Source organism: Urtica dioica, chromosome 4, assembly GCF_054948205.1.
Source record: "Urtica dioica subsp. dioica isolate 48M chromosome 4, U.dioica_male_clone48M_v1_H2, whole genome shotgun sequence".
In the NCBI taxonomy this organism is placed as follows: Eukaryota; Viridiplantae; Streptophyta; class Magnoliopsida; order Rosales; family Urticaceae; genus Urtica; species Urtica dioica.
In genome coordinates, this window is record NC_142759.1 from 15613437 (window position 1) to 15624815 (window position 11379).

At 40.6% G+C, this 11379-nt stretch overlaps 3 protein-coding genes across 4 annotated transcripts; 2 read left to right on the forward strand and 1 right to left on the reverse strand.

The window, feature by feature from the left end:
* The first annotated feature begins 2216 nt into the window (after window positions 1-2216).
* On the forward strand, window positions 2217-5480 carry CAF1 (RNA-binding CRS1 / YhbY (CRM) domain-containing protein). Its single transcript, XM_089611162.1, has 5 exons — window positions 2217-3163; window positions 3690-3817; window positions 4024-4249; window positions 4345-4472; window positions 4579-5480. Exons 1-5 carry the CDS (start codon window positions 2311-2313, stop codon window positions 5413-5415), a joined length of 2172 nt encoding a protein of 723 aa, XP_089467288.1. The 5' UTR covers window positions 2217-2310; the 3' UTR covers window positions 5416-5480.
* Window positions 5481-5588: 108 nt separating this feature from the next.
* On the reverse strand, window positions 5589-8255 carry STP14 (sugar transporter 14). The gene is made up of 4 exons (XM_089611163.1): window positions 8021-8255; window positions 7381-7703; window positions 6332-6961; window positions 5589-6245 (listed from the first exon to the last, which is right to left on the reverse strand). The coding sequence occupies exons 1-4, from the start codon at window positions 8160-8162 to the stop codon at window positions 5817-5819; spliced, it is 1524 nt and encodes a 507-aa protein (XP_089467289.1). The 5' UTR covers window positions 8163-8255; the 3' UTR covers window positions 5589-5816.
* A 1010-nt stretch (window positions 8256-9265) lies between these two features.
* LOC149400799 (AFP homolog 2-like) lies at window positions 9266-11050 on the forward strand. Of its 2 annotated transcripts, none has more exons than XM_089610933.1 (2): window positions 9266-9377; window positions 10108-11050. In XM_089610933.1, the coding sequence occupies exon 2, from the start codon at window positions 10229-10231 to the stop codon at window positions 10871-10873; it is 645 nt and encodes a 214-aa protein (XP_089467059.1). In that variant the 5' UTR covers window positions 9266-9377; window positions 10108-10228; the 3' UTR covers window positions 10874-11050. The 2 variants fall into 2 exon arrangements, with proteins under 2 accessions (XP_089467059.1, XP_089467060.1); XM_089610934.1 differs by having other exon boundaries at window positions 9287-9377; window positions 10121-11050.
* Window positions 11051-11379: the final 329 nt, after the last annotated feature.

An 11379-nucleotide genomic window follows, 5' to 3' on the forward strand; every position in this document is an offset into this window, starting at 1 on the left:
AAAAGACATATTTGTCCCCCTAAATTATGACGGCGACGAGAATAAACTCCTCGTACTATCGACCGATTTACTCCTCAATATTAGCTTTTATAACATTTTTCGTCCTTCCGTTTATTTGAGCTTAATATGTCCGTTAAATCTGCTCATTTTTATCACATGATACGTAAAGTAAAGGAATTTTCAGAAATGCCATTAACATCAATTTTAAAAATTAAAAATAAAACTAATAAATTATAAAATAAAAAGAAAATCTATCTCTCTCTCTTTAGCAACAAAGTCTGTGAGCTTTTCCAAACATCCAGTTCCGCGGAGTTTTTCGGCCAATTCCACCCCGAACCCCGGAACGGATTACTGGTCCTGTAGTGCTTTTTCCTCGGTGTTTCTCCTATGCTTCTACTGATTCTTATATTCTTTCTTGGCCTTCTCTTTTATATCTCTATCTTCTATTCGTCTAAATCTCGAACTCCAAAGTCTCTCTCTTTCCTTCCCAGATATAAATGAGAAAAAGAAGAGAAATACATCAAATATAAAATAAAATAATTGCTCACCTTCACCGTCCAATCACGCAATGACCAAACATGGTCCTACAATAATTGCTCGCCATTGTTAGAGATACAAATTATGGGCTCTCGACGCGATTTTGTTCTTCGCTCTCTTGTCCATATTCACATCATTGTGCTCCAGCGTAGCGGAGGATGACGTTCGGTGCCTCCGAGGAATCAAGGAGGCGACGTGGGACCCACATGAAGCTCGTCGGCACAGTCCCACAGTCTCTCGACTATTATCGAAACCTCCAGAAGCTCGATCTCGCCGAAAAATCCCTAGCCGAACCCATTCCCCTGCAGATCTGCAATGCCTTCGACGGATTCATCCCAAGGAGCTATCTCGCTGAACGCCTTCGACGGCTCAAGATGCTCTAGCTCAAAGACAACCATGTCTCCGACCCGATTCGACTGACCCCTAGTTTCATATTTGTTTTAGAACTTTAATTGTTTTAGAAAATTGACTGTAAAAATGGGGTCGAAACTCTGTTTCCGATTAAACCCTCCTTTTTCTCTTATTTTTTCTTCAAACACGCCTTGAGTGCGGAAGTGAAATAATGGGATCGAAACTTTGTTTCCGATTAAAGATCAAAGAATACTTTAATGGCGTCTTTGTGAAGATTGTTCCTCGTGTAAGCGCTCAGACTCTTGACGATGGTCCAACGAAAAAGAAATTCGTGGATCGCGGTGAATGAGAGTTGTGAGGCAGGTCGGGCTAAAGAATTCATTCCTAAGATTCGTCGGAGGATCTTTGGATATTATCTTTCGTTTCTTCGACGATCTTTGACCAAATGAAAACCGTACAAATGAGATGACAAAAATAATTTTTTCAGCTTTTTTTATCCAGATGAAAACTCTATGTTTACGAAAATACCATTATTTTACTTATCACGTGACAAAAACGTGCCTAATTAATTGACGGCATATCTAAAAAATAGACAGAAGGACTATGTTGAAAAAAAATCAAAGATTAAGGGAAAAACATAAAGATTTTAAAGTATGAGGGGTGTATTTTCGTCACCACCATATTTCAGGGAGTAAATATGTCTTTTATTCAATATTTTTAACACTGTTAGGAAAAAAGTGACTAAAGAAGTATTGTTACAAATTTTGAATAATCAAGGAGAAAGATGAAAAAACGAAAGAACGAGAGGTGAGTTGTTAAATGTGCAACAATTAAGGGAGCAAAAATATAATTTATCCAAACTTTGATTGCTCAAGTTCCCTATTGATATTCCCAGGAAAAAAATCCTTATTTAAAAGGCTCAAGCGGCTATATAGCCAAATAGAACTTAAACTTTTGCAAAATAGCCATAGTTTGTCAACCATAAGCAAACTAGTCAAAGTAAGATTAATCTAGGATGGATTAAATTTAATCCCAGCGAACTATAAAGACAGAATATGAGCTTTATGAAGGCTAGATTAAAATTAATCGAGCCAGGATTAAAAGTCGTAGTATTCTCAATTGGCTATTTTGCTATACCTAATGAAACTATGGCTATTTTGCAAAAATCATAGTTTGAATTGACTATTTCATACCATTTTTCCTATTTAAAATCGAGTCACGTTTTTGTTATAATACAAACGACGAGCTAAACGTTTCTCTTCTTTCTATTGTCGTTTCTTTTTATCCCTTTGTTATACAACGACGTCGGTTCACCTTTGCTTGTTCCAAACACTTCAACTTCTGCTCTCTTTCTTATCACTCTGCTCCGAAGCTCACTTCTTCCTTCAATCTTCCCCGGGAAGAAGAAGAACAACAACAAAAATGGCTCTGAAAATCCCTGTACCGTTCCCAATTTTCCCGCCACCAGTACAGAGCCCAAACAACCCGAACCAAACACGCCATCGTCCTCCGTCGGAGCTCAGATTCTCGCGTTGGAACAACGCCAACGCCGAGAAGTTCAACGAGCGCCGGAGAACTCTCAAAGAGATCGAAGACGATCTCCGAATGGACCGTAGATTCGGCTCAGCCAACAGAATCGCCAAATATTACGATTCTGCCACAGTCTCTCCCGCCGAGACCTTCAAGTCCGCCGGCACTCCCTCCCACCCTTCGAGACCCTCAATTCCGGGGAAGAAATCGAAATACTCCAAAAACCCTAACCCTAATCCTAGCCCCGAGTCTCAGCACCCGGCGTTCCGGCGCTTCCACCAGAGCGGCGAAAACGTAGAAACCGGCGTAATCCGGAATCCGAGGCCTAGGCCTCCGATCAGCCGAGACGCGAACGTGAAGATCAGCGAGGACGGGGTTTCGTACGTGATCGACGGAGCTCCGTTCGAGTTCAAGTACAGTTACACGGAGACGCCGAAGGTGAAGCCGGTAGGGCTCCGGGAAGAGGCTTACGCGCCGTTTGGGCCAACGACGATGGCGCGGCCATGGACGGGAAGAGCTCCGTTGCCGGCGAGCAAGAAGGCGCCGAGGGAGTTTGATTCGTTTAAGCTTCCGCCGCCGCATAAGAAGGGCGTGAAGCCGGTTCAGTCGCCCGGGCCGTATCTTGCTGGGTCTGGTCCCAAGTATGTGCGGACCAGAGAGGAGATTTTGGGGGAACCGCTCACCAAGCAGGAGCGATCGGAGATGATTCAAAGTTGTAAGAAGACGCAGAGGCAACTTAATATGGGTACGAACGTGTTTATAATCAAAGCTTAGTGTCCGTTTAAGTCGATGCAATGCAACCGAGTAGGCTTGATCGAAAATCTGAAAGGAAGATGATGAGAATCCATTCTTTTTTGTTTGTGCCGTTTAGACTGAGGAAAATTCAAGGGTGGAAAAATAAAATGGATGGAAAGTTTGGGAGAAAATGCATAACTGATATTGAGTTTACATTTTCCTTAGCGAATTTGCAAGTTTTATGGATTTTTTTTAATTACTTTTTGTACTTTTACTCTCTTTCTATTCTCTAACCTTAAAATTTTATTGACTTTCAAACCCAATAGAGAATTTTTATATTCCCTCACATTTTCCTTTCGATTTTCATTGTAAAATTCGTGTTTCAAACATAGCCTTAGTACGGGGTTTAGATTCATGACAGTGTAAAAATTTGTGATATAGTTTGTGGTTCATGGTGAAGAAGGTTGTGGCTTCTTTGATATTTTAGACAATTACTATCATGTTTGTTCATTTTTTATTTACCTTTCCTAATTCAGGGAGGGACGGTTTGACGCACAACATGTTGGATAATATCCATGCTCATTGGAAGCGGCGGAGAGTTTGCAAGATCAAATGCAAAGGAGTCTGTACGGTCGATATGGAGACTGTTCGCCAGCAGTTAGAGGTTTAGTTTGTTTTGTTCTTGCTAAATTTTAATCTTAGTGTTTGAGATTTGGAGTATAGGACTATCAACATACAATTAATTTTCAGTAACCATTACACAGAATTTCTCTTGAGCGTTTTTATTTTGTATTTTTTTTTTATTTATTTCTCTGATCAAAGTAAGAGAAAGATTTTAAATATTTCTGGGTTCATCATTCATGATGCCAGGAAAGGACCGGAGGCCAGATAATATATAGCACAGGAGGCGTTATATATCTTTATCGAGGAAGAAACTACAATTTTAAAACACGCCAGCGTTTTCCTCTCATGTTGTGGAAACCGATTGCGCCCGTATATCCTAGGCTGGTCCAGCGAGTTCCCGAGGGAATGTCACTGGAAGAAGTAACTGATATGCGAAAGAAGGGACACAAACTAATACCGATCTGCAAGCTAGGTTGGTGAAGCGGAATTGATCAATGTCTTATAAAATCTTCGGACAATATCTTTTGCAATGTTTATCAACTAGAACGAAATCGTTTCATTACACAGGGAAAAATGGTGTGTACAGTGGCCTCGTGGGACTTGTAAGAGAAGCATTCGAAGAGTGTGAACTAGCGCGGATTAATTGTGAGGGGATGAACAGTACTGACTACCATAAAATAGGCGCTAAACTGAGGGTCTGCCGTTTTGAATTTGTTTGGAATGTTTTTTTTTTTTTTTTTTTTTTCAATAATTGTAAAGTTCCGCGGTAATCTAATGTGTCTTTGTGATCTTTTGATGCAGGATCTTGTGCCTTGTGTGTTGTTATCATTTGCCCATGAGCACATACTTGTGTGGAGAGGACGTGATTGGAAGCCATCGCTCCCAAAACTAGACATGAATCCTGAGGAATCCAAGGAATCTAACGCTGAGAATGCAACTTCATCGCAAGGCGAAGAAGTTATGGTTCCAAAAACCACGTTTAGCATTGAAAATCCAGATTTGAGCAATACATTATCGGAAAGTGATGGCGCAGAAGGAAGCGAGGACTCTTTATCTTCCGATTCTGCCGAGCCAATACCCCCAGCTACTGAAGTTTCAAACTCATCCGATGCTGATTCGCCCGCCATTGAAAGTGCCGAGACAAAGTTGGATTCTGTCGAGGGAAATCTCATACCTGACGAGAATCAGCAAACTACTTCTGCAGCGTTTCAAGATGTCAGTGAACCGGAATCGATCAGTACAGCTTGTACCGAGGGTGTACTTTTGCTTCTAAACCAAGCTCTTGAGAGCGGTGGCGCAATCATTTTAAACGATGAAGATTTGGACGCCGACATTGTTTATCAAAAGATGGCTGCATTTTCTAAGTCGGCTCCGCCCGGGCCTGTATTCATCCATCGAGTCAGGAAAGTCAAAGTGCCGGTCAAGAAATACGAGGCTCGAGATGATGATGAAGAGCAAGATATTGAGGACTTAGAGGCACGAGTGAGTACGACCTTGCGCACCAAGTCAGGGAGCGTGAAAAAGGGTTCTAAACTGAAGACTACACGGAGGAAAGAGGATCTTGGGGAACTTCTTCTAGACCATGTTGTACCTCAGGGAAGCTTAAGAGTAGACGAACTAGCCAAACTATTAGCATGAATATATGCACACACTGTTTTTAAACATGTATGTATTTATCAATCACATTTTTTTTTAACTTTCTTGAACGACCTTTTTCCTTGCACTTTATATATGCTCATGTGCAATCCAAAAGTAAACTAATTTGGGCTTCTGATGAATTGTGAGCATGATAACAGATGTGAACTTTCAGATTTAGTAATGAAAATGAAAGTAGTAGTGGACTAATGAATCTGAATAAAGTTATTACAATCATTAATCACGCTTTTAAATACAATTTCTTTTGCTTCTCTTCTGGTCTAATCCGATGATGTTGATCCAGAAAGTAACTAGGTAGCTCATCTGTTGACGGTCTGCATTGAAGTGGTAAGTTTCATTTCATAGATATCTGATTAACTAAAAAATATTACATCGACTTTCAATCAAGCTTTTGCAGGCTGGTCGTCGTTCACAAATCTCTTCCACAACCAGTGGCTTTTCCACAGAAGATAGACCTCTTCTATGGGAACCTGCTTAGTCTCGGGCAACAGGAAGTAGATGAAGGCGCTCATGATCATGATCAACCCGGCAAAGACCAGAAAGATTCCGTATTGGAGATGGCAAAGCGATACAAGGAAACACTGCGCTATCAGAGCCGTGAACAGAAGGTTAACGCAGACCACGACGCTCTGTCCGGCGGATCTCGTCTCCAACGGAAAAAGCTCGCTCGGAACCAGCCACCCCAGCGGACCCCACGACCTTCCGTAGGCCACAACAAACTGGCAGATCACCAGGACAAGGAATATTCCAATCCCTTTAGGTAACTTCTCTCCTTGTCCAAATTTCAGAGCAAGAGTAACCGCAACAGCAATCTGCAGATAAAAAAAAATCCAAAAAAACATCAGGAACATGTCGAACTCGTCAAACAAGTAGATCCCACGTCGTAAAGATCTTTTACCATGCAACAGATCATCTCGGCACCAGCTTCCAAGAAGAAAGCCCTTCTCCCAAACTTGTCGACCAAAGCCATGGAGATGAGCGCAGCCACGACGAGAGCCCCGCTGGTGATGACCGATGAGTAGAGAGACGTTCCGGTCCCGAAGCCGAGGGTCTGAAAGAAGACCGGAGCGTAGAAGAGAATCGAGTTCATGCCCGTGAGCTGTTGGAACGCCGGGATTCCCAGAGCCCCGATGACGAGCTGTGGCCGGTTCCTCCTCTCCAGAAGGTTCCGGAAGGGGTGCTTCACGGCCTGGGCTGCCTTGCTGGCGTCCACGAGGTCGGCGAACTCCGCGTCCACTTTCGCGGTGCCTCTGATCTTCTCGAGGACTCGTCTCGCCTCTTCCAATTTTCCCTGCTCGACGAGGCTGTTGGGGGTCTCGGGGAGGAAGAGACCTCCGACGAACATGAGTGTCGCCGGAACCGTGGCTAAGCCCAGAGACAGCCTCCAGCCCCACGGGTGGATCTTCTCGGTGCCGTAGTTGATCAGCGTCGCCACCAGAATCCCTAAGCATGTTGTCAGTTGAAACAGCTGGTTGATCGCTCCTCGGATCTTCGCCGGAGCCATCTCCGAGAGGTATAGTGGCACTGCCTGTTCAATTAGAATATCAGTTTCATACTCCGACCACTTGTATGAGTTTTGCGACCACTTATACGATAGGTCTGTCTAATTTACACGGCTTTACTTTTCGTCATTTGAAAAATATTTATCCATAAAAACTAACAAAACTCGAGGTTATGGTTGGTTGTTTTTTGTAATCACAAACACAAATAAAATGAAGGGGTTTTCTTTTTCTTTTTACTTTTGTGTGTGCAAAAAATGAGGGTTATTCTTTACAATATTCTCCCTATTTTCTATTATGCTATATTTGCTTCCATTTTTAGCATCACGCATAAAGATATCAACAGCACCCTATTGGAGAGCGTTTGGTATCTTTTCTCACACAGAGCATAAATTTGTGAAGGGAAGTTGGTCTTTGTTTTTGATGTATTTTGTTGGGATAGGCTTACTTGGTTTCCGAATCCAATGCCGATCCCGAGGAAGATTCTTCCGATGATGAGCATGGCTATGTTGAGCGCGGAGGCGTTGACTACCCCGCCGAGGAAGAAGCTGACGGAGCCGACGAGGATGCTGGCGCGCCTGCCCTTGTTCCTCGTCACGCTCGAGGCAGCGAATGTGGAGACGAGACCCGCAAAGTAGAGCGACGACGTGAACAGCGTCAGAACTTGGTTGTCGTATTTGCAGTAGTCCGTCTCGTTCAGGTGCAATTGCTTCCTTCTGTATATCTTCGGAAAGAACTCCTTCAAGAAGTCATCCATAGTTGTCACTCCACCTAAAATTCATCCACATATCATTGGATTAGCTTGTTGCACAATACTTGAGGCTTTTATTTGTCCAAATGCCCTGGGTATGGGACGAAATGTTGCTTTTCAAGCTTTTGTTGTGTTTTGTTTTGTTTGTTTCCAATTTAGAAAGTCAGAAGGAAAAAGTTTCATTTTATCATATATATATATATATTGCAAAATCAGATCAGAGCATTTCAGATTATAGCATTATGATTATGTCATGATAAAACTGACACCACAAACAAAGAGGCAGTAATAGATGTGACTGCAATACCACATCTAGGATTAGAAGGGAATAACTGACCAGAGACACCAAGATCGTAGCCAAACAGAGAGCCTCCGAGAGCAGCGACAATACAAGCGTATATGAAATACGAAGTGATTCTGTACTCATATTGGTGAGCTCTCTCTGATAGTCCTGCGTCTACGAATCCACCACCTGCCATTTCTCTCTCTCTGTTACAGAGAACACAAAGGTTTATACTGACTATAAATGAAAGAGAACGAGGATAAAGACGAAAGTTCAGGACTTTAAGTAGTCAATAGACAATAACTCAATGTGATGTCAGACTCTGAAACAAACGAAAGTCTTCTTTTGAAAAAAGAAAGATGAGAGAGATAATGATAATGACCTGTGGCCTGTGGGAATAAAACAAAATGTATAAAAGACTAATTTTTCTGATAGTCTGTCATGGATTGGTATGGGAAAAGGAAAAGTCACCACTCTCACCGTAGTATCTAAAATGTTTTTTTATTTTAAAAGACAAACTTTAATTCAAATGTGAAATCATTAAGATATCTTGCTACGTACATACTTCTCTTTTTTTTTTTTTTCCTTTTTTTTTTAAATCTCAATCAATGACATAGAACCCAGAAATGTGGATTCTTCTTGTAAAAAAAAAAAAAAAAATTAAGACAAAAAGATTACCTTAGACTCTCCCAACGTAGAAGCACGGATACAAATTAAATTTTGTGTTTAAGAAATGATTTCGGAGAGACAAAAGAGAGGATATTATAATTAATACGTAGAATAGTCCGACATTTGCTGAATTAAGTTGCATTACGAGATTAAATCTCAACCATACGATACAGTTAAAATGGGATAAGGTAGGTGACTTTGACCAATGACTAGTTCAACTTCAACTTGTTAGTTGTTACATATCCGAATCCCCAGAGAATCATATTGTTAACGCTATTATTAGTCCTCAATGCTTATCTAAAATTAGTCATTAAACTTGAGATTACTATCACGCTAAAAAAAATATTCTTTTTAATATGAAAAAGTATTTAATTTTAAGTGTGTGTGTGTGTGTGTTTTTTTTTTTTTTTTTTTTTTTTTGTTATTTGTTATTAAATCACGTTGATGTAGCCAAGGCTCTGAATGGAAGATTATTGGTACCTGTTGAGCTGTCATTTTGTCTGTCTTAGTTGTCGTTTTTTTTTTTTTTTTTTGAAAAAACTAATGGGCCGGAAGTCACAAAAACCAAAATAAACATTACGCATTGCCCATTGACCCAACCTATGTGCAATCTCATTGGCCCTTTGTACCTTCTAATCTTATTTTTCATTTTCAGCAATATAAAAAAAAGTCTCTCTCTCTCTCTCTCTCTCTCCGGACAAGACCAGCTTACTAGAGCTTCCTCGTCTCTCTGCAGTTTCAGGTATTTTCCTCTGTGTATATCGCCCATAAACGTGGTTTTATATACTTTCTGTATTGTTGTGAAATCGTCAGCTTTGTTCATCAAATCCATTGGATTTAGAAAAAAAAATCTTAGAGCTTAGTTATTTTAGGCAATTTTTTTTTTTCCAATAATTGGATTGCTTGCATTAATGATCTTATTCGATAATCAGAGTACTCAAGTTCACTTACATGGAGATCATGATTCATTTATTGGTTCTGGAACTCTTCATTTATTTCAGCTGATGCTTGATGCAGTATTTTTATATGTTTGCAAATATAGAATTCGGGTCTTGTGGAATTGAGGCGTGAATTAGCTTAAAGCCTCATAGTTTACAATCGATAGAACATTTCCGCTGATTTAGATCGCTAGTCACATGATCTTAATTCGAAATTTTGGGAAGGTTTAGTGTAAAAGTATTGCATCATACAATTGGGTAATCTAACGTAGATTTTAATTGATTAGTGGATTTAATTAGTTAATGTAATGCTTGTGTATTGAATTATGGGTATTGCAGTAGTAGGTAAGTAAAAATTGGAGCTGAAAGTGGTATTATTGATTTCTGGAAATGACGATTCGTAGAACAGTAAATCCAATAAGAGCTTGATTCCTTTTTTTTTTCCCTCCTATTATATAGGACGCTGTGTTTTCTTATACGTAAAATATATAGTTTTTTGTGTAATTAAGATTCATATCTTCTCGAGCTTTGCAGTGAATCTGTGCAGAATGGACGCTTATCCTCGGTCCCCGATACACGAACAGTGTCGTGATGAGGAAAACTAGAAGGAATTAGGCTTAAGCGATAGTGACATTTTAATTTATTTTATTTAATAATGGAGGACGATACCGGACTCGAGCTGAGCTTGGGTCTATCGTTCGGCGGATTATCCGGCAAATCAAAGGGTAAGACCGCGAGCTCGTCGGATAACAGAGCGGAAGAGAGCGAGAGGGGAAACAAAGCGGCGGACGAGTTCAAGAACTTCCTGAACGCCGGGACCCACAGACAACAGCAACAATGGGACCCAAGCAACGGTTTCCAAAGATGCGACGCATCAAAGCCCAAAGAGAACTTCTTCAACGACCTCTCGAAGGCGAAAGGCTTCGACGCCGGAGACTCGGAGGAGACATCCGGCGGAAAGCGCCGGATGTTCTTCGAGGACATGCTCGTCCAACAGAAGAAGCACGAGCGCGAAGCTCGATTCTCAGACATGAACGAGAAGCCGAGAGCGTCCCACATCTCGCTCGGGATGGCCACGGCTGCCGAGAACGAGGATGTGGCTGAGCCCGAAGCCGAGGGCTCGATCTCCCAGAACGACGGGTCGAAGTGGTTCATGGGGATCGGAGGCTCGTTCGATAATAATAGCAACACTCAGAAGGAGACTCGCGTGGCCCACGATTCGAAGGCCGCTGCCAGGGGCGGAGCCACGTGGGGACCAGTGGGTGCACGGGTCTCCTCTAACTCGGGACAAAAAAAATAAGGGATTAATAAGCATAAATACATAATTATTAAAAATTAAAATAATTTTATGTAAGTAAATTCAATAAGTTTACTAATAATCACACGAGGTTGGTGTAGCTTGGTTTGTTTGCATCTAAATCAGTGACTAGCAATGTCAAATTCTATTTATCTAGTGGATCTTTTATTATTTTATGTATATACACAAAGGTATATACGGAGGCAATAGTCTTCTTTGAGTTATTAATGTTATTAATAGCTTTTTTATTTCATTTATTATAGAAATAATTAAATATCTACTACTTTATTTATTATTATTATTATTATTTTTGTAATTTGTGTGTTTTGAATGTATATTCTTTTTTTTTTTTTTTGCCAAATTTTTGAATGTATATTCTTAAAATTATCTTTGTTTATAGGAGTTTAGATAAGCAAAGATACATTTTTTTTTTGTATGTGCTTTCTTATTATCAATTTGCATTGTTTGAATTTTCTAATTTACCAATACATTATATATATTAGATGAAA